At 37.3% G+C, this 20,684-nt stretch overlaps 2 protein-coding genes across 2 annotated transcripts in view; one reads left to right on the top strand and one right to left on the bottom strand.

The window, feature by feature from the left end:
- Positions 1-20,684, top strand: part of LOC125815159 (metal-independent phosphoserine phosphatase) — a 156,454-nt gene that overhangs the window by 7,552 nt on the left and 128,218 nt on the right. The gene's annotated exons all lie outside the window — the stretch shown is intronic.
- LOC125815142 (lysine histidine transporter-like 8) lies at positions 3,766-6,707 on the bottom strand. The gene is made up of 5 exons (XM_049494545.1): positions 6,126-6,707; positions 5,910-6,046; positions 5,042-5,472; positions 4,481-4,612; positions 3,766-4,405 (listed from the first exon to the last, which is right to left on the bottom strand). Exons 1-5 carry the CDS (start codon positions 6,626-6,628, stop codon positions 3,917-3,919), a joined length of 1,692 nt encoding a protein of 563 aa, XP_049350502.1. The 5' UTR covers positions 6,629-6,707; the 3' UTR covers positions 3,766-3,916.

Genomic DNA, 20,684 nt, shown 5'->3' on the forward strand with positions numbered 1-20,684 from the left:
TCGAGATTTCTAGTCTCTTTACGGCTTCGGAAACTTTGGTTTACGTATATTTCTTCCTTTCTAATACTAGCTGATTCTTAGTATTTTTCCCGAACTTTTCTTTTTTCCAAAACAATGAGTAAGAAGGGGGTATTTATAGGGGAAACTAGGGTTCAAGAATTTGGGGGGAAAAGAATGAAAAACGGACAGGCACCAGGGGCAAAATCGAAAATCCCCAACTCAAACTTTTTTTCAAAATCTTCCCAAGGACGAGGGAAAAGCTGCTGCTTGTACGAAAATTCAACCAAATTCCCACAAAATCCGGACGAAGGGGGTAGTGTGGACGGCTTCGATCGATCGCCTCGTCTTTCTCGTGCTACGTGGCTCAATCTCGAAGCCACAAGGACGAGCCTCAGACTGCAATCGCCGAGTTCTCTGCACAAGGACAGTACTAGACTGAGGAAGGAGACGTTGGATTTGCTTTCCGTCTATTTTGACGTTGGAATCGGACGCCGTTTGGGACCGTTGCTCACTGATGCTGTTTTCCGTGTACTCTTCGCTGTGCTTGTGAACGTTAGAGTTGCTTTCCGTTGGCATCGTGAAGACGCCGCTACTGCTGCTGTTACGTTGAGGAAGTGAATGTCCTGGGTGTTCATGGTTTGGATAAAAATCGATTCAAATCGATTAAATGAACTGATTTAATTTGGGTTTAGGTTTGGTTTGGTTATGATTTTGTTCGAAAAAAATCGAAGAAATAACCGAACCAACAAGTTATATACATAAATTTTATTATTATACATACATGATATATTATATTAATAAACAATTTTAAAGATTTTATATGTGTTTCATCAAAATTTATTTGTAATTTACTTATGAAAGAAAAAATATCCAAGGTGAGAATATTTTTCTTATTGGTTTCATGTATACAAGTGTCTATGGAAATTCTTTGTGGAACTGAAAATGTCATTGTCTCTTCCTTCTATGCCAAAATAGTGAATTTTGAAGTTTTATTCAGTAAATTCAATGATCGAAAGTTCTGTAATGTCAGTCATTCTAACCATTTTTTTGTTTGAATGGATTGTTGTCACGTTTTTCACGTTTTGAATGAATTGTTTCTTTTATTTTTATGTATGATTAATAATCGAATAACCGAACCAAACCAAATCAAAACCGAAAACAGCCAAATTGATAAATGTATATTATATTTGGTTCGGTTTGGTTTGGTTTTGATAATTTTAAAATCGATTAAGTTGGTTTGATTTTGGTTTTGACCAATAACCGACCCAAACCAGACCGTGAACACCCCTAATCCTGGGTTTCTATTGCTTTGGAATGGGCCGGATCGGAGGTAAAGAGAGTGGGCTGGGTCGAGTAAAAGGGAATAGGAAAAGCTGCTGGACAAAGGGAATGGGTTGGGTATTTCAGCTAATTGGTATTGGGCTGCTGAAGGTGGCCCAAACTTGGTCTTAAGATGGGTTGAAACCAATTTGATAGATTTTGGCTAAAATTGTAATTAAACAATAGGCCAAATAAATTTCAAAGGTAACCATATCGAATTTAATCGATGAATTTAGCTAAAACTTAAACAAGGCGAATTTATATAAATTAATTAATGAGCTTCTTAACATCAACGGAATAAAATAATTAACTTAATTATAAACTAAACAATTTAAAACCTAAACTATTATATAACTAAACCGATTAACCAAATATTTAATTAAACAAAATATTTTTGAGATGATTTTTGAATATTCATAAAATATACTAATTATATACATAAATATGTGAAGTATAAATATTGTCTAAAAATTATAATAAGTGACAAAACTTATTTAAGATAACTTGCAAACTATTTTTGAAATTTATAAAACTAATTATTTTAGATCGTTTAAAATTGAAGAAACTCGATGATTAATCTATATTGGGGAGGGTCAAAATTGGGTGTCAACAATTACTTTATTGTGTTATAAACAAATTTTGTTAGGAGTAATAGATAAGCTAAGTGAGGTATCATAATGCTAGGAAAGATGACATCCATACTTTATCCATACAATAGAAAATTTCATTTACTTGGAATTGAAACATACAATAGAAAATCAATGGCACATGAGGCCAGTTACAAGGATCACATCACTACTTCAAAGTTCAAACATAGACTAATACAAGTGAAATTAACTGCAATCTGAATGTAGTGCATAAGCTAGAGGATTAATTCATCATAATTTCAGTTAGACTTGTGTTTCTCTTCGTCACCATTGTTCTTGTGGCAATTTCTCTTTAATTTTGTTAAGCAATCCTTTCTTTCTCATCTTTTGGTTCACCTCCATTATCTTGCTCATCTAAAGTAGTATGAGCAGCTGCTACTTGTTGATCAGTCTTGTTGTGGTGACTGGAAGTTTTTCTTTGATCTTGTCCATAAATCCTATTTTCTAGTCTTCTTCGTGAGGAGCAGGGCAGTTATCCATGGGAATGAATTCGCTTTTTTGCTGATCATGATCACCGGATATCTTTTCTTTCATCTTATCTTTAAGTCCCTTCTTCTTCTCCCTAGTACTGCCCTCTTCTACTTCCTCATCATCGCTTGACTGAAATTTCAAGTTATCAAACATAAGAATAAAAAAAAAGAACCAGAGAAACTTACTTTTCTTTCATGCATTTTTGTGCAACAAATTAAAATTTCAGCAAGACTTATTAAAGTAGATTAGCTTACCGAGCTAGAATTGCTGTGAGTGCGATGAAGTGCTTCCATGAGGCTCTGCTTCTCCTCCACATTGACAGTGTCATTGTGGTGACCCCTGTCTTCTTTTTTTCCCATGAATTTGAACAATCCACATCCACCATCATTAGTACCCTTGTTCATTGTCTCCTCTGCCATTTTCTCTTTGACTAGCTACTACAAGTTACGATATTTGAATTTGAAATTGTGCTTTCACTGAATTTTTGTGCCTTATATATAGGCATGCTCAAGACACTGTTTATATAGGCGAAACAAATACTAGTAGATTTGGGAATGTCTCGGCTATTGGTGCTACCTAGCCAAAAAAAAGAAATGAAATGTCGGTTTGGACTGTTAACACAAATTGAGATTTATTACCATGTCTTTAATTAAATATTCTTGTTTATGCCTTAGTCGTACGTTACATTGTGTAAAGCAAAGGCCCAATGGTTTCCTTTTTTTTATGTGTTTTAAGGAAGAATGCCAAGGGTAGTATTGGACTATAAAATGTAAAGAATCTTGACAGCGACCAGGTTTGGGACCTGCAACACATTCATTGCTTCAAACAAGATGGAAAATTACAAGGTGTATTGGACGACTCTACTTCACATTTTAATACTACACCAACAATGACGTACATATCCATTATTCATTATTATTCCACGGGAGAGAAAGATGTGTATGCAGCCTTATTTCTATCTTGTGAAGAAAGAGACGTTTCGTAGAGATAAATGTCAAAAATCACCTAAACTATTAACTGTTGAAAGTGTAAGTTTCATACCTAAACTATCACTTATTAGTTCGAGATCCAACCCTTCCTAAAACCACTTATGAAATTACACTGGCATGTTGTTGTATGAATGAATAGAGCCTTATTTAGTGGTATGTGATTTAGGCTTACAGGTTAGTTTCTGTAATTAGTCTCAATATTGTATTTTTCATATACAATGATAATATTCTTTTCATGAATTCCCACTCGTGTTACGATTTGAATTTGCACCTTATTTCAAATAAAAACTTCATCTATAGAGTAAGTGCAAAGTATATATATTCAAAACACATGCCCATTTGGAATCAAGAAATTCTTTACTAATTTATTCCTTGAAATTCCATAAAGAAGTACAACAAAATCTACCAACTCAAAGTAAGATAACAATAAATTAAATTGTTGTTCAAACCAACCTTTTCAGTACTATTAATTTCGCATGTTCATACTAGTTACTGAGGATTGAAGAAGCTAATTTTAACACCAGTGTCAATAACCACATACAAACCAGCAGCAATCAAAATCACACTTAAGCCCATTCCCAAAAGCCCAAGTCCCCAATTTACCCACCAACTTAGAGAGTACTTTTTGGGCTTCTTCACTTTAAGCCACATAAAACATGGATGAGCAAATGTAATAGGCAGAGCAATTCCTCCAATAAGCCCAGTAAAGCTACCCAAAAATGGAAGAGCCACCGCAATGAAGAAGCACACGAACCCGAAGATTGCCCTGAATATCGAACGGAGCCACCACGGGCATGCTTTTTTGCACCTTGTTGTGTAAGCTGATTCCATATCGTCAAACATTGGCATTCCGTACAGTTGGAATGAGCTCACCGCATTTATTATCACAAAAATACTTATTAAAGCTAACACAGATCGCGAAACATCTTGGCTATGGAATGCAAATAATGCCGTTAACACACTCCCGTTTGCTGGAATCTGAAAATAAATTTATTGTTATTGATATTATTTACTACAAATATTGTAATTTGTACAAGAGTCTAAGATGCGTACCAAATGACCATAAGCCCAGTAGCCACCAATTGCAAGAGGGAATAGGCACATTGCTATGAGTAGATATGCGAATTGCACACCCCTCCACATAGGCACTCGCGATGGGTGCTTCTCACTCGAAGGCATTGTCGCCTGCATCAATCAATGAGTTTAAGTTATATACATATGTATCGTCAAAAAATGAGTATATTTATTTTACATATTATGTCACGTTTACCTTTGTAAATAAATTAATATATACTTTTTAAGTTTCAACCAAAAGGTTGGTAAGAATTTTCAAATTTGTCCAACTAAAAAGGTCAGCAAAAGTCAAAGTCAACAACAAACTTTCTTCTGTATGCTTTTCATGAATTTGGTGGTACCTAACTTCATGTAGTAAAAATAAAAATATATTCTTGACGACTTTCTATGCCTAATTAGGTAAATTCCTCAACCCACTTGAACAATTAAATTTGTTTAATCTTCAATTATCTTTTTTGAGTTTATCTTGTAAACTAAATAATGGCTAGCTCACCCAATTGAAAAGATTATAATATATGTGAAAAGTAAATTTAGTTTTACCTGAATCTCAAGTATGAGATTGTGGCCTCTGAAAGCAAAAGCAATAATGCCAAAAGCATTAAGAAGATCAAATATCTTATTAACTTGGCTTCCCTTTCGGACAGGTTCATAAGAGACATTAGGTAGCCTACCCTCAGCAACTGAAACCGTCCATAGTGCTGTACAATATCCAACGGCTGTAAGAGCACCAATTAGAGATATTCCAGCTATTGAATTCAAATTTGGCAACTGAGCTAAAACCACTGCCACACATGTAAACACCAAGTACCATTCAACAACAGTCAATGGCTTCGGATTACTACACGTTGCCCCACATAAAGTCTCATATAATAGCTTCGCTGTTGAGCCGCCTATAATAATCAACGCGCAACATGTCCCCGCTGACAGATAACCCAGTGGAAACGCTGAACTTAGTTTCCCTAAGTTCTCACCTGATCATCAAAAATATAACGTTATTAAAATTATCTAACTATATTCTGTTGTACTAATTGAGATGACCAAATTAACATGTCATAGGGGAGCTAAGATAGATTTTCACTAAGGAGGATCCCTCAACACATAAAAATAATTTTAATCATGTATGTATAAATAACGTAATTTTCTTGCTCGGTCCTAAGTTGGTTTAAGGCTCCGCCCGCAGTCATAGTTTTCATATTATTATTTTTTCAAAAGTAAAAATGTAAAATAAACAAAAGGGAAATACTATTCACGTTATTTGACCTTTTAGGCCATTGACACAAGCAAACTTTATACAGATTAAATCATGATCTATCAAGTTTGATCGCACCCATCCATTTGTCACATCTCCTGTATATTTGATCTAATAATTGTAATATAAAGAGTACCTAAATTTGATGATACTACTTACCAAAAGTTGCGCATGCCAGTTGCAAGTATCTACTGTAACGTAGTCCTGTTTCATGATTTTCATGAAGTTGAACCATTAAATAAAGAGTGTAGAGCTGCCATACAAATGCCACCGTTAAGCCAATAATACCCCAAGCCCTGCAAAAATTAATTAAAAAATTAGTTACTATAAATCAATCAGTTGGTTAATAAATATTATGTATATAAAAAAAATTACCAGCCAAGTATGGTAAAAGCAACAGGCAGAACAAGAGCTTGAATACCAATCCCAGAACAAAGAGTATGAAAGGCAGCGTAGAATGCGTTTCCATTTCTGGACTCGGTGATTGGTAACCACGCGTCTTGTGGATCCAATCTTGTCATTTTAAGGGCCTTCCTAAGAGGACTACCCAAAGGAGTGATGAAACGCGGGGTTAATCCACGTGACCTTGGAGTTTTAACGGGTTTATTTGTAGCATGATCTCCCGTGAGAAGTAACGGAGATCGAGAAAGAGATGGCGAGTGAAACTGTGAAGGAGGTAACGATACTATCGACGGCGTTCGAGCCGTCCGTGGAGTTATGGGTAATGATAGTATAGACGGCGTTTGTGCTACAGACGCCGTTCGTGGAGTTATGGGTACAGAGCCGAATTGATCATCATGATGAAACATTGGAGCTGTCCGTGGCGTTATCGGTAACGAGTTGGGTAAAGAACTAACTTGATCTTCAACACCAGCCATTTTTATAAGAAAAGTCACAAACTTACAAGAGATCACTATAAGATACAAGTTTGTGTATGCTTAAATTGCATAAGAAATGGATGGAGGTATTTATATAAGAACATAATAAGTGGTTAGTTGGGATGATTTGACCAGAAAGTCTCAACATGACAAAATGGCATATAATTAATTAAGAAACTGACTATGGTCTAACCAGGAAGTAGCTACGAACCCAACCTGTTACACTTTGACAAACTTGGCTGCTTTTGTTCTCATATTAATTATTCCCTTCATTTGAATTCTTAAAGATCGATATGATTAAGAAATTAAAATTCTGATAACATTTTGAATGACAACTAGGGTCATATTAAATTGGCACAGCAAATAATTAAATTAGTATTATAGATAGGTAGGTCTATATGTTGTTTTTATTTGATTATATAGTAATAGGCTGCTTTACCTTTTTAATTCAATTCAAGTGGCCATTAATTAATTTTATTTATTCTTATAAAAGCATTAATCACAGTACATAATTTAATTAAGTAACGTTGTGATTGTACAAATCTATTTTACTAGTTAATTTTATATATGTAGCTTAAATTCTAAGAATAATTCGTTATAATTATCTCTTATATGAATGGGATTGATTTTGACTTGGAGTTGGCCTACCACGGAAATGAGAAAGGCAACTTGGTAGTAGTTGGTAATCAACTAAGCATGAGGACAATAATAACAAGTGTCCACTAACGCCTCTCTCAGCTAATTAAGACTACTGATGAATTATTGCTTTACATTTTTATTTGTTTTTAAAGGCCAGTCATTATATTGCATGCATGAAACAAACAGATTCCTATTTCATGACCTACTATGGTTGCCATTTTGGAATATACAAATAGTATGTGTGTGTGAGAGAGAGATTGAAGTCCAAGCTAGTCGTGCTCTCCTGGTCCTTTCACGCATTACTAAATTATTTCTCCGTCCTATTTTCGAATTCTAGTTATAATACTTCCACCTCCAATTATATATATATATATATATATAAACCCCAATTTTCTTTAGATCTCGTAAAAAATCAATATTTATTATCGTTTATTTTCTCCATTCCAAATTATGTTTCACGAAAATAGAAAATTAGCTACGAATTTGTAAGTAATCAATAGCTAAATAGCTTCTAGCTAAATGAATTTTGTTATAATTCGCAGTTAAATTGAATTAGCATGAGATTTTTGTTGTTTAGCTATGAAATTTTGTTTGTCGCTAATTTCTTGTTTTCTAGGAGTCTCAGTTTAAGACATTTTCCCAAAATTATGGAGCGCAATTTTGTCTCTTAAAATATTTAATTTAAAAATCAAAAGAGAGAACAAAACGTTTTTTCTATGTTAATCACCATATTTTAAAAATCAAAATGAGTTAATCATCAAATAATAAAATAATGTTACTAACGAATTATTTGTATAGTACTTTCCAAAAAATGAAATGTGATAATATATAGTAGCTAGGAATATTACTTCAGGGGTTCAGCTAGGATAGACTAAAAATCTTGGCTGGCTCCGCCACTGAGTTTAGCTAGGATAGCAACTACGTACTACTATCCTAAAGTAAAAAGTATATGAGTAGTAGTTTTTATGGAATCATAACTAAATATGTATACAGAAAACTTAAAATAAATTTACAAAAAAAAAGTTCATCGAAAAAGATGGAGGCAAAAACTTACATCTGATAATGTGATTAACTTAGTCCAAATGTCCAATTAACAAGGTTGTACATAGAGAGTTATCCACTAAAAATTAAAGGACCAAGGAAATAATCTCTTATGTCAATTTTTATCATTGAATAGAAGAAAACAATCCTATAAAAACTGCATTGTATTGTTCTTACATACTCTTATGCTATTTTTACTGATCTTCTGTCAAAAGAATCATAAACTAAAATAATATTTGTGATGGACTATAAAATTAAATCTCCTTGAGGAAACACCAACGTTGAGTAAATTTAATGGAGTATCTAATTTCCACTAAGGAAAAACGCTATAAACACCAATGATAAGGTGTTGGCCATAAAGTTGATGCGAAATATGGTATACTAAAATAAAATAATTAAGGTGGTTTCTTACCTAGCTCCCATTCAATGATTATCTTTTACCAAATTATATTATAGTGGATGCGAACGAATTTAATATTTGACATAGATAGGAATATACTATTAGAAAGTGTTTGTGAGAAAGGTAGGTGAATGCTGTATTCTTAGTTGGAAAATGAAATTACAATAATAAGAAAGTCAAAATATATATTAATGGTGGTGTGAAATGTGAACTGTTTTCGAAAGAGATAATTTTAGAGTTACATATGAATATGAATACTCTTTAGACGAAATTAAGGGAATTTATATAGTGTTATAATAGTAGAAAAAAATTATTCTTAATTAAAAATCTTAAATTCGAAATATCTGTAAATAAAGTTCTTTTGCTCATGCTAAAATTCCTCCTGATGACTGATGAGTATGTTATAATACAAATCTAATTAAATTATCAACAAGGGTTGTGATGGAGTGGTAACTGGTAAGTACTTCTTCATTTTTAACCAAGAGGTCTCGAGTTCGAGCCTCCTTGGTACAGAGTCGCCTTTGTTAGAAGACGCTTTATCTCTAATGTAGGACTTTTCAGTTCGAATCCGAATTGCTCCGATGTTGATATCGAACACCGGATGAAAAACAAAAAAAAATCTAATTAAATTAATCGGACAAGTCATATTAGACATGAATGATTAAAAAATAACAATTGAAACGTTATTTGCTTTGATCTTTAGGATGTTTGTCTTTTGGGTTTGATTGTCAAAAGGACATTTTTTTTATCAACAATATTTAAGAATATTTTTTTTTAATAAGTGAGTTGAATATTATTTTGTTTAGTCCAATAATTCTGCATCAACGATTCCATTATTTTATCAAATACAAACAATCAAGATATTTTTTGTTGCATTAATTTTATAATATAAAAAATAATACAAATTACTGTGTACAAAGTGAAATACTAATTGAACAAACGAGTCTAGATCACACAATCAAATTCAAAAAAGAAAACAAAATAATTTTTTGAAAGTATATTCTATATTGGATAAAATTATAAATACAATTATTATCTATTTAATCACATATATATTTCAAATATAAATAAATAATTTATTTATATATAGAACGCTATATTGATTTAAATTGTAATAATAAGAATTAAGAAACTTGAGAAATATTTAAGAATTCTTTAGGTGAACTAAATTTAATAATCTAGAATAAATGTATTTGTTTGATGCAAGAATAATTGTGTGTGCAAGTGACTTGGTATCAAAATAAAATAAAATATTGTGTTGAGGCTCGAACAAAAAATTATTTAATTCAAATATACGCGTTTTATTACTACGTCAGAATTTGACATATATAAACAATATAATTTCTGACTAAAGTTGTAACACCCCGACTTTTCAAAACGTCTAAATTAACTCGTATATTCGTGGAAAGACAAGGAGAGTGAGTAATAAATTAAGAATGATGTGGTATGTCCTATTTTAAGTGTTCAGGTGTTGCATCTCAAGTTAGGTAAGTGGCAAAATAAAAGTTGGCGGAAGTTATCATAATTTCCTTCTTAAAGATTTCTCTGAAATTTAGGTCAAATGTCTTGGAGGTTTTCTCCCAATCTATAAAGAGTTATGGGGCCCACAAACTATTGAATCGAAGGTCTACGAGTCTAGTTTCCAACGCATCAAACCGTTCATTCATACGACTTAAGAATAGAGAGATATTCGCATTTTCGTGGGACTGCGCAAGCAGGCGCGTGAGGTGGGGCCCTAGGTCGGTGGAAAGTGTATATATCTTCTTCTTCACGTTTTTTCTTCATTTTTAAGATAATTATACAGAGAAAACATAGAAACCCATTTTTAGGATCAAGTAAAATATCGATTTTCTCGACGTAAATTCTTGACGAAAGTTGTTCTACGCGTTGGGCTCATCATCGTGGTATAATTTGTTTTATCGATTGCGTAGCATATCACATTTTAATGTTGGGACAGCAGGGGTTTGAATATATTTAAAGGTTTTGAGGTGAATTACGAAGCTAAGATCGAGGTAAGACCCTTCTTTCATCGACTCTAGCTTTTATAAGCACCAAATAGCAATTTGCGACGGAAACACATATCTTTTATTGTATTGTCATGGTATCTTTTATTTTATGTGTTGATTACGGTCCTACCTTGTTGTAGTATCGAGGGAGTTACGAGTTAAAGTCTTTAGGCGACGTGAATTTAGCGAAAAAGGTATGTTAAGGCTATTCTCTTCCTATGGCATGTTCCTCAAAGCTTAGGAACAATGTAATTGAAATGTTATCGTTGTATACTTGTAGCCATCATTGTTGATTGTTGGTTGCTCTAGTGCGTATAATCCTTTCTTATCGGGATTCTTATTCAGTAGTAACATTCGTATGTTGGACATGACTTAGAGGCTAACTGTATAAGTTGCCTATAACTAAATTGCTCACTTTTAGCTGTTGGATTGTTATTGTTGCCTTTGGGCTATTGTTGTTAACTGCAGGAATGTGATCTATGCCTAGCAGGGTTATGTTCTTCCTACAGGGCTGTATGGATGCCTAAAAGGGCTATGAGTTGCCTACGGGGCTATATTAATGCCTAGAAGGGTTATGAGTTGCCTACGGGGCTATATTGATGCCTAGAAGGGTTATGAGTTGCCTACAGGGATATATATTGAAGCCTAAGAAGGTTATGTACTCCCTACATGGCCATGATATTGCCTAAGAGGGCTATGAGATGTCTATAAGCTATGTTGATGCCTAAGAGGGCTATGTGACTGCCTGCGGGGCTAGGAGACTACCGATAGGGGTATACAGACTGATTGGCACCTTCCGGGCTTATGGGGGCCTGAGTAGGTGGTCTTGTGTGCTGTTTGTACCTACCGAGCTTATGGGGGCTTGGTTAGGTTGTTGTTTTATTATTTTTGATAAATTTAGATTTAGAAGCAGGTCAGTATAATTATCTTATCCTTAATTTATTTATCAGATTATTCCAGTATATCAGGATACCTCATCATAGTCTATTGCCTTTCATACTCTGTACATTATTTTGTACTGACGCCCCATTGCCTTGGGGCGCTGCATTCATGCATGCAGGTCCTGACAGACGACCGAGTAGACCTCCTTATCAGCAGGATTGACTTTTATCCGGTTGGTCAGCCCCTTTCCTCCGGAGCTGCCAGAGTTGGGAGGTTTGTTAACTTTTGTTGTATATATTCTCATGGGTAGGCTGGGGCCCTGTCCCACCAATCTTTACTACTCTTAGAGGCTTGCAGACTAGTGTGTGGGGTTTATAGCTACGTTATGGCCATGCTGGCCTATGTTGTTGGTTTGCTGAAGCTTGTGAGCTGTTTGATGTATTGTACTGATATTTACCTATTTTTAGTTTTGGTATAGATATCATGGTGGCCTCGACGGCCCAATCAGGACTTCTGTGCTAGTTGGATATTTCTTTATATAAACTCTTGGGAGTAGCTGGTTCTTTTGTAGATCTGTTGACAGGGGCCTTGCCGGCCGAGGGCTTAGTTTTAAGCCGAGATATACTTGTTTGTTTTCTTAATTGCATGTGACTGCCATGCGCTAATAGCAAATGGTTCAGCAGGGTCGGCTCGGGCCTGAGTTTTGGCTTTAGGAGTCAGTTGCGCCCTTGAGTTTGGGGCGTGACAAACTTGGTATCAGAGTAACGTCGTATCCTAGGGAGTCTGCAAGCCGTGTCTAGTAGAGTCTTGTTTATAAATGTGTTGTGCACCACATTCGATAAACAAAACGCTACCAGACATGTTAGAATGACTATCCTTCTTTTGCTCACCTCGTGCTATAGAACGGTGTCCTAAGGGTGGATGTTTCTGGCTTATAATTGAGATTTGCATGCAGATAGAGATGACTGATACCAGGCAGACTACCAGTAGCCAAGAACTAGATACAACTGCAAGCGAGGGTACTGGCAAGGTACCACAGGTGGAGGCAGCCCATTGTGAGACCCGGGGGAGACATCTTCTCAGCCCCCTATAGTTTCTCCACAGCTTCAGGAGCCTCCGACGGCTACAGGACTTCTGACTCCATCAGCAGTACCACCTCTAGTTCCTCCTATTCCATCTGATCAGGATTTCAAGAGTGCAGTATATATGTTAGCACAGTTAGAAGCTGCACAGTGCCAACCAGTTGCGCCAGATATTGCCGGACCTTCTGAAGGGCCCGGAAGTTCGAGAGTTCGTGAATTTCTTGCCTTGAATCCTCCACAGTTTACAGGAACAGATCGGAGAGAAGACCCTCAACACTTTGTTGATCAGCTTCATAGGATCTTCAGAGTCATGCATGCCTCAGCGACTGAGTCAGTTGAGTTAGCAGCATTTCGATTGCGTGATGTTGCAGTATTGTGGTATGAAAGTTGGGAGAGATCTAGGGAAAAAGATACATCTCTACCAACTTGGGATAGCTTTACAGAAGCCTTCATAAATCACTATTTGCTCGGAGATTAGGGATGGCCGAGTGGACCAGTTTCTGAACCTCCGACAGGGTGGCATGAGTGTCCGAGAGTACGGGCTGAGATTTGATTCATTGGCTAGATATGCACCAGCATTTGTTGATACGATGCATGATAGGGTGCGTAGATTTGTGGGAGGGCTTGACTCAGACTATATTGAGGCTTGTTCTACTGCTGCGCTAAATGATACAATGGATATTTCGGGGATTCAGGCCTTCGCACAGGGCATAGAGGATCGCCGACATCGACAGTATACGAGTGAGAGGGTCGAGAGAGAGAGAGACAGAAGAGGGCTAGGCCCGCTGGTTTGCAGGGAGATTTTTCAGAGTGGTCCCAGACCCCGATATTTTATTAGGCCACCTAGACCTCCACCACAGCAGTTCCAGGGTAGTAGATTTTATAGTCAAGGACAGTCAAGCCTAGGTGAGGGCTCACGAGCATCAGACTCTCATCAGCAGAGAGGCTCAGGCCAGGCTAGAACAGCACCGCCGCGTTCGCAACTTGTGGTAGGCTGCATTTGGGAGGTGTAAACAGGGTTCCACAAGTTGTTATTCTTGTGGACAGGAAGGGCATGTGTGGAGAAACTGTCCGACCATAGGTCAGGGTGGTATAGGTCAATCGACCAGGTCAATAGTAGGTTCCTCGTCATCAGCACAGTCTACAGGGCGTGGACCCCAGACTTCAGCAGGTAGAGGTAGAGGCAGAGGCAGAGAGGGAGCATCTAGTTCTAGTAGTGGCCAGAATCGTACATATTCACTAGCCGGCCGACAGGACTCAGAGTCATCACCAGATGTTATGACAGGTACATTGATTGTTTGCTCCCATTGTGTTTATGCTTTGATAGATCCTGGATCTACTCTGTCTTATGTTACTCCATTTATTGCGGGGAAGTTATGTATAGTAGCAGAGTCATTAGATCGACCCTTTATTGTATCTACCCCAGTTGGTGAGTCTATTGTTGCCAAGAGAGTTATCGAGGTTGCACGGTAGAAATTATCGACCGTCAGACCTCTGTAGATCTCGTAGAGTTAGAGATGGTCGATTTCGACGTCATTATGGGTATGGACTGGTTAGCGTCTTGTTATGCTAATGTTGACTGTCGAACAAAGATTGTTAGATTCCACTTTCTAGGAGAGGCAGTTCGGGAATGGAAAGGCGTTACAGCAACGCCAAAAGGTAGGTTTATTTCCTATCTTAAGGCGAGGAGGATGATTACTAAAGGTTGTATTTATCATCTTGTTCATGTTCATAATATAGATGCAGAACCACCGACGCTTTCGTCTATTCCGGTAGTTAATGAGTTTCTAGATGTATTTCCAGACGAACTTCCTGGTATCCCTCCAGAACGGGAAATTGATTTTGCTATCGATATGCTACCAGGTACACAACCCATATCTATCCCTCCTTATAGAATGGCTCCTGCTGAACTAAAAGAGTTGAAGGATCAGCTGAAAAACTTGCTGGATAAAGGCTTTATCAGACCTAGTGCTTCACCATGGGGTGCACCAGTGTTATTCGTGAGGAAGAAAGATGGCTCACTAAGAATGTGTATCGATTATCGACAGCTAAATAAGGTGACTATAAAGAATAAGTATCCCCTTCCGAGGATCGATGACTTATTTGATCAGTTACAAGGTGCTGAGTGCTTCTCGAAGATTGATTTAAGATCAGGTTACCACCAGATACGAGTTCGGGAGAAAGACATTCCAAAGACAGCTTTTAGAACTAGATATGGACACTTTGAGTTCTTGGTGATGTCTTTTGGATTAACTAATGCCCCAGCAGTGTTCATGGACCTGATGAATAGTATATTCAGGCCGTATTTAGACTTGTTTGTGATTGTATTTATTGATGATATTTTGGTGTATTCACGTTCAAAAGCTGAGCATGCAAATCATCTGCGAGCAGTCCTTCAGGTTCTTCGAGATCAAGAACTTTATGCAAAGTTTCTAAGTGTGAGTTCTGGTTGAAATCTGTCGCTTTCTTAGGCCATACTGTATCAATGCAGGTATTGCGGTTGATACACAAAAGATTGAGGCCGTAAAAACTTGGCCCAGACCTATGACTCCAACTGAGGTTCGTAGTTTCTTGGGTTAGCTGGGTACTACAGAAGGTTTGTAGAGGGTTTTCTTCACTTTCAGCACCATTAACGAAGCTGACTCAAAAAGCAGCTAAGTTCCATTGGACTGAGGCTTGCGAGCATAGTTTCCAGGAGCTAAAGGACAGGTTGACATCAGCACCAGTTCTAGCATTGCCAGAGGGTTCAGAAGGCTATGCGGTGTACTGTGATGCTTCTGGGTTGGGTTGGATGTGTTCTAATGCAACATGGTAAGGTTATCGCATATGCTTCAAGACAGTTGAGAAACATGAGAAGAACTATCCGACCCGTGATTTAGAGTTAGCTGCAGTTGTGCATGCATTAAAAATCTGGAGACACTATTTGTATGGTGTTCATGTTGACATCTTCACCGATCATAAAAGCTTCAATATATATTTAGACAGAAGGAGTTAAATTTGCGACAACGTCGATGGCTTGAGTTACTGAAAGACTACGAGTGGATATTTTATATCATCCAGGAAAGGCAAATGTGGTAGCGATGCCCTCAGTCGAAGATCTATGGGTAGTTTATCCATTTAGATGTTGAGAAGTGGAGCTAGTGCGAGACTGCATCAGTTAGCTAGCTTGGGAGTTAGATTGTTAGAGGCAGAAGATAGTGGGGTAACAATTCAGGACACAGCCGTATCATCTCTAGTTGTAGAAGTAAAGTCACGGCAACAAGAGGATCCTAGCTTAGAGCAGCTTAGAGCCAAGGCTCAGGATCCACAGTCTTTAGCATTTGATATAGCAGAAGATGAGTCCTCAGATAGAGCGGTCGATTGTGTGTTCCAAATATTGCAGGGCTTCGACATCGAATTATGGAAGAGGCACATCATTCCCGTTATTCTATTCACCCTGGTTCAACGAAGATGTACCATGATATTAAGGAAATCTATTGGTGGCAGGGATGAAGAAGGACGTTGTGAATTTGTGCACAGTGTCCTAATTGCCAACAGGTGAATGTTGAGCACCAAAAGCCACTGGGCTAGTTTCAGGAGATAGCCATTCCTTTGTGAAGTGGGAAGCAATTAATATGGATTTTATTACAGGGTTACCTCAATCGCGTCGCAAGTTTGACTCTATTTGGGTAATTGTTGATAGACTAACAAAATCACCCACTTCTTACCAGTCAGGGCTACTTTTACGGCCAAAACTATGCAGGGCTCTATATTAGGGAGATTGTTAGGCTACACGGTGTCTCAGTATCTATTATCTCTGATAGAGGAGCACAATTACCGCCAACTTCTAAAGTCCTTCCAGAAAGGATTGGGGACACAAGTTAATCTTAGTATTGCCTTTCACCCTCAGACAGATGGCCAGGCTGAGCGAACAATTTTGACACTCGAAGATATGTTACGGGCGTGCGCGCTAGACTTCAGGAGTCTGACACTTACCTCTTATGATTTGCATACAATAATAATTATCATTCCAGCATCGGGATGGCACCTTATGAGGCTTTGTATGGGCGAAAATGTAGATCCCCCATTGGATGGTTTGAGGTAGATGAGTCAGGGTTGATTGGACCAGACTTAGTACAGCAGACAGTGGAGCAGGTCAAGCTCATACAGGAGAGGTTGCTAACAGCTCAAAGCCGACAGAAGTCATACTCAGATGTGCGACGAAGGGACTTAGAGTTTTGCGTCGATGACTGGGCATTCTTAAAAGTCTCGTCTATGAAAGGTGTTATGCGATTTGGCAAAAAGGGAAAGCTTAGTCCAAGATTCATTGGGTCATACCGATCCTTCGAAGGGTAGGAGTGTGGCTTATGAGTTAGAATTGCCTTTGGGGCTAAAATTGTTCATCCAGTTTTCCATGTATCGATGCTACGGAAGTGTGTAGGAGACTCTTCTCGGGTTGTCCCAGTTGAGGATGATCAATCACAGAGGAGTTGTCCTACAAGGAAACTCCATTGCTATATTAGATCGGCAGGTCTGTAAATTGAGGACCAAAGAGGTGGCTTCAGCTAAAGTATTATGGAGGAATAAAAATAGAGAAGAGGTGACCTGGGAAGCTGAGGATGGCATTAGGTCCAAATATCCTCACTTGTTTCATACCCCAAGGTGATGTCATATCAGTTTATATTAGGGCAGTAAGGTAAGATACCTATATATAAAAATAAATAATATAATATATATATATATATATATACTATGCTTATTATTATTATTGTGGTTGTGTTGTATATCTGCTCGCACTGTGTGGTGGAGCTATAACGCTTAGCTATTTATTTGTCATGTGAGACGCCTAGGTTAGAAATTTTGCATTTCAGGTTCCTGGATAGTGACATTTACAAAAGGTAACTGTCTAAATTTGGCAATTCCTAAGGACTGAACAGCGTGACTCAGATTTTTCATTCGAGGACGAATGTTTCTAAGGGGGGAAAGATGTAACACCCCAACTTTTCAAAACGTCTAAATTAACTCGTATCTTCGTGGAAAGACAAGGAGGGTGAGTAATAAATTAAAAATGATGTGTTATGTGATATTTTAAATGTTCAAGTGTGGTATCTCAATTTTTGAAGTTAGGTAAGTGGCAAAATAAAAGTTGGCGAAAGTTACCATAAATTCCTTTACAAAGATTTCTCTAAAATTTGAATCAAATGTCTCGGACGTTTTCTCCCAATCTACTAAGATTTATCGTCCCCGCAATCTATGAAATCGAAGGTCTACGAGTCTAGTTTCCAACGCATCAAATAGTTCGTTCATATGACTTCAGAATAGAGAGATATTCGCATTTTCGTGGGACTGAGCAAGCAGGCATGTGAGGTGGGGCCCTAAGTCGGTGGAATGTTACATATATCTTCTCCATCGACCTTTTTCTCTATTTTTAAGATAAAAAAACAGAGAAATTAGAGAAACCCATTTCTAGGATCAAGTGAAATATAGATTTTCTCGACCCAAGTCCTTGCCGAAAGTTGTTATACGCATTGGGCTCATCATCGTGGTATAATTTGTTTTATCGATTGCATAGTATATCGCACTTTAGTGTTGGGACAGCAAGGGTTTGAATATATTTGAAGGTTTTGAGGGGAACTACGAACCTAAGATCTAGGTAAGACCCTTATTTCATTGACTATAGCTTTTATAAGCAACAAACATCAATTTGCGAGGGAAATGCATATCTTTTATCATATTGTCATGGTATCTTTTATTTTTGTGTGTTGATTATGGTCCTACCTTGTTGTAGTATCGAGGGAGTTATGAGTTAAAGTCGTTAGGCCACGTGAATTTAGCGAAAAAGGTATGTTAAGGCTATTCTATTCCTATGGCATGTTTCCTTAAAGCTTAGGAGCAATGTAATTGAGTTGTTATCATTGTTATACTTGTAGCCATTATTATTGATTGTTGGCTGCTCGAGTGCGTATAATCCTCTCTTATCGCGATTCTTATTCAGTAGTACCATTCGTATGTTGGACACGACTTAGAGGCTATTTGTATATGTTGCTTATAACTAAATTGCTCATTTTCAGCTGTTGGATTGTTATTGTTGCCTTTGGGCTATTGTGGTTAGCTGCAAGAATGTGATCTATGCCTAGAAGGGTTATGTTCTGCCTACAGGGCTATATGGACGCCTAAAATGGCTATGAGTTGCCTACGGGGCTATATTGATGCCTAGAAGGGCTATGAGTTGCCTACAGGGCTATATTGATGCTTAGAAGGGCTATAAGTTGCCTACAGGGATATATATTGACGCCTAAGAAAGCTATGTGCTTCCTACAGGGCTATGTTGTTGCCTAAGAAGGCTATGAGTTGTCTATAAGCTATGTTGATGCCTAAGAGGGCTATGTGACTGCCTGCGGGGCTAGGGGACTACCGATAGGGGTATATAAGCTGATTGGCACCTTCCGTCTTATGGGGGCCTGAGTAGATGGTCTGTGTGCTGTTTGTACCTGCCGAGCTTATGGGGGCTTGGTTAGGTGGTGGTTTTATTTTTTTGATAAGTTTAGATTTATGAGCAGGTCAGTACAGTTATCTTATCCTTGATTTATTTATCAGATTATTCCAGTATATCAGGATACCTCATCATAGTCTATTGCCTTTCATACTCTGTACATTATTTTGTACTGATGCCCCATTGCCTTGGGGGCGCTGCATTCATGCATGCAGGTCCGGACAGACGACCGAGTAGACCTCCTCAGCAGCAGGATTGACTTTTATTCGGTTGGTCAGCCCCTTTCCTCCGGAGTTGCCAGAGTTGGGAGGTTTGTTACCTTTTGTTGTATATATTCTCATGGGTAGGCTGGGGCCCTGTCCCACCAATCTTTACTACTCTTAGAGTCTTGCAGACTAGTGTGTGGGGTTTATAGCTACGTTATGGCCATGTTGGCCTATGTTATTGGTTTGCAGAAGCTTGTGAGCTGTTTGATGTATTGTATTGATATATACCTGCTTTTAGTTTTGGTATAGATATCATGGTGGCCTCGACGGCCCAACCAGGATTTTTGTGCTAGTTGACTATTTATTTATATGATTTCCTGGGAGTAGCTATTTCTTTTATAGATCAGTTGACAGGAGTCTTGCCGGCCGAGGGCTTAATTTTAAGCCGAGATATACTTATTTATTTTCTTGACTGTTTGTGGCTGCCATGCGCTAGTAGCAAATGGTTCTGCATGGTCGGCTCGAGCCTGAGTTCTTGCATTAGGAGCCAGTTGTGCCCTTGAATCTGTGGCGTGACACATTTAATCATTTTTGTATATTAATTTTTGTTCATATTAATATATCACATGTTTGGACCTAATATCATAAAAATTTAACTCGATATTAATTTTAGTTACCCAATCAAGTTGTGTTGTCCAAATCTTGTAGATTCATCGATTGTCTAATCATTTGACATACAATAAAAATGTTATTAGAATAGGTTGATAGTTCATCTATTTTAATTTTTATTTTATTTTTTGAATAGTTTGTGATACTCATTACAATGTGATTTTGACATATATAATTCAAATCGTAATAATGTGTTCAGAGGACTCACGTGCTTCGCACGTCTCAATAACTAGTTGTATATAAATATAAGTTGCAGTGTTGGGCCGTGCTAATCGCAGGCACATGCCTATCTAGTAATATAGAAAGATAGATATGATTATTGAAAATCAATGAAGATTCCGATAACATGACCACTGATCACTTAAGTAATAGTTGCACAAAAATATCAAAGAAGATTCCTATACATGTCTATTTGGAAATCAATTCCACCTATCCTCAACTTTCAATATAATTCTCCTCCACAAAAAAAACAACACTTCCCCTAAGTCATCAACTTAAATTAAAAATTAGTACTCAATCTGTATGTTAAATCGATCCACATATTACTTCTTTCTTTTGTTGTTATACACTAGTGATAAGGAATTGATTATTTTATATACCCAATAGATTTGATCCGAAAAGAAAGACTCAAAACAAGTTATATATGACACCTACGGATA

The sequence above is a fragment of the Solanum verrucosum genome, unplaced genomic scaffold, assembly GCF_900185275.1.
Source record: "Solanum verrucosum unplaced genomic scaffold, falcon-dt-bn FXZP01000261.1, whole genome shotgun sequence".
NCBI lineage: Eukaryota > Viridiplantae > Streptophyta > Magnoliopsida > Solanales > Solanaceae > Solanum > Solanum verrucosum.

Excerpts from the sequence above, each read along its gene's own strand:
- LOC125815142 (XM_049494545.1), bottom strand. The coding sequence starts at position 6,628 with ATGGCTGGTGTTGAAGATCAAGTTAGTTCTTTACCCAACTCGTTACCG. Across the intron at positions 6,047-6,125 it reads GCTTTTACCATACTTGGCTG|GGCTTGGGGTATTATTGGCT; the intron begins GTAATTTTTTTT and ends TAATTTTTGCAG. Across the intron at positions 4,613-5,041 it reads ATCTCATACTTGAGATTCAG|GCGACAATGCCTTCGAGTGA; the intron begins GTAAAACTAAAT and ends TGATTGATGCAG.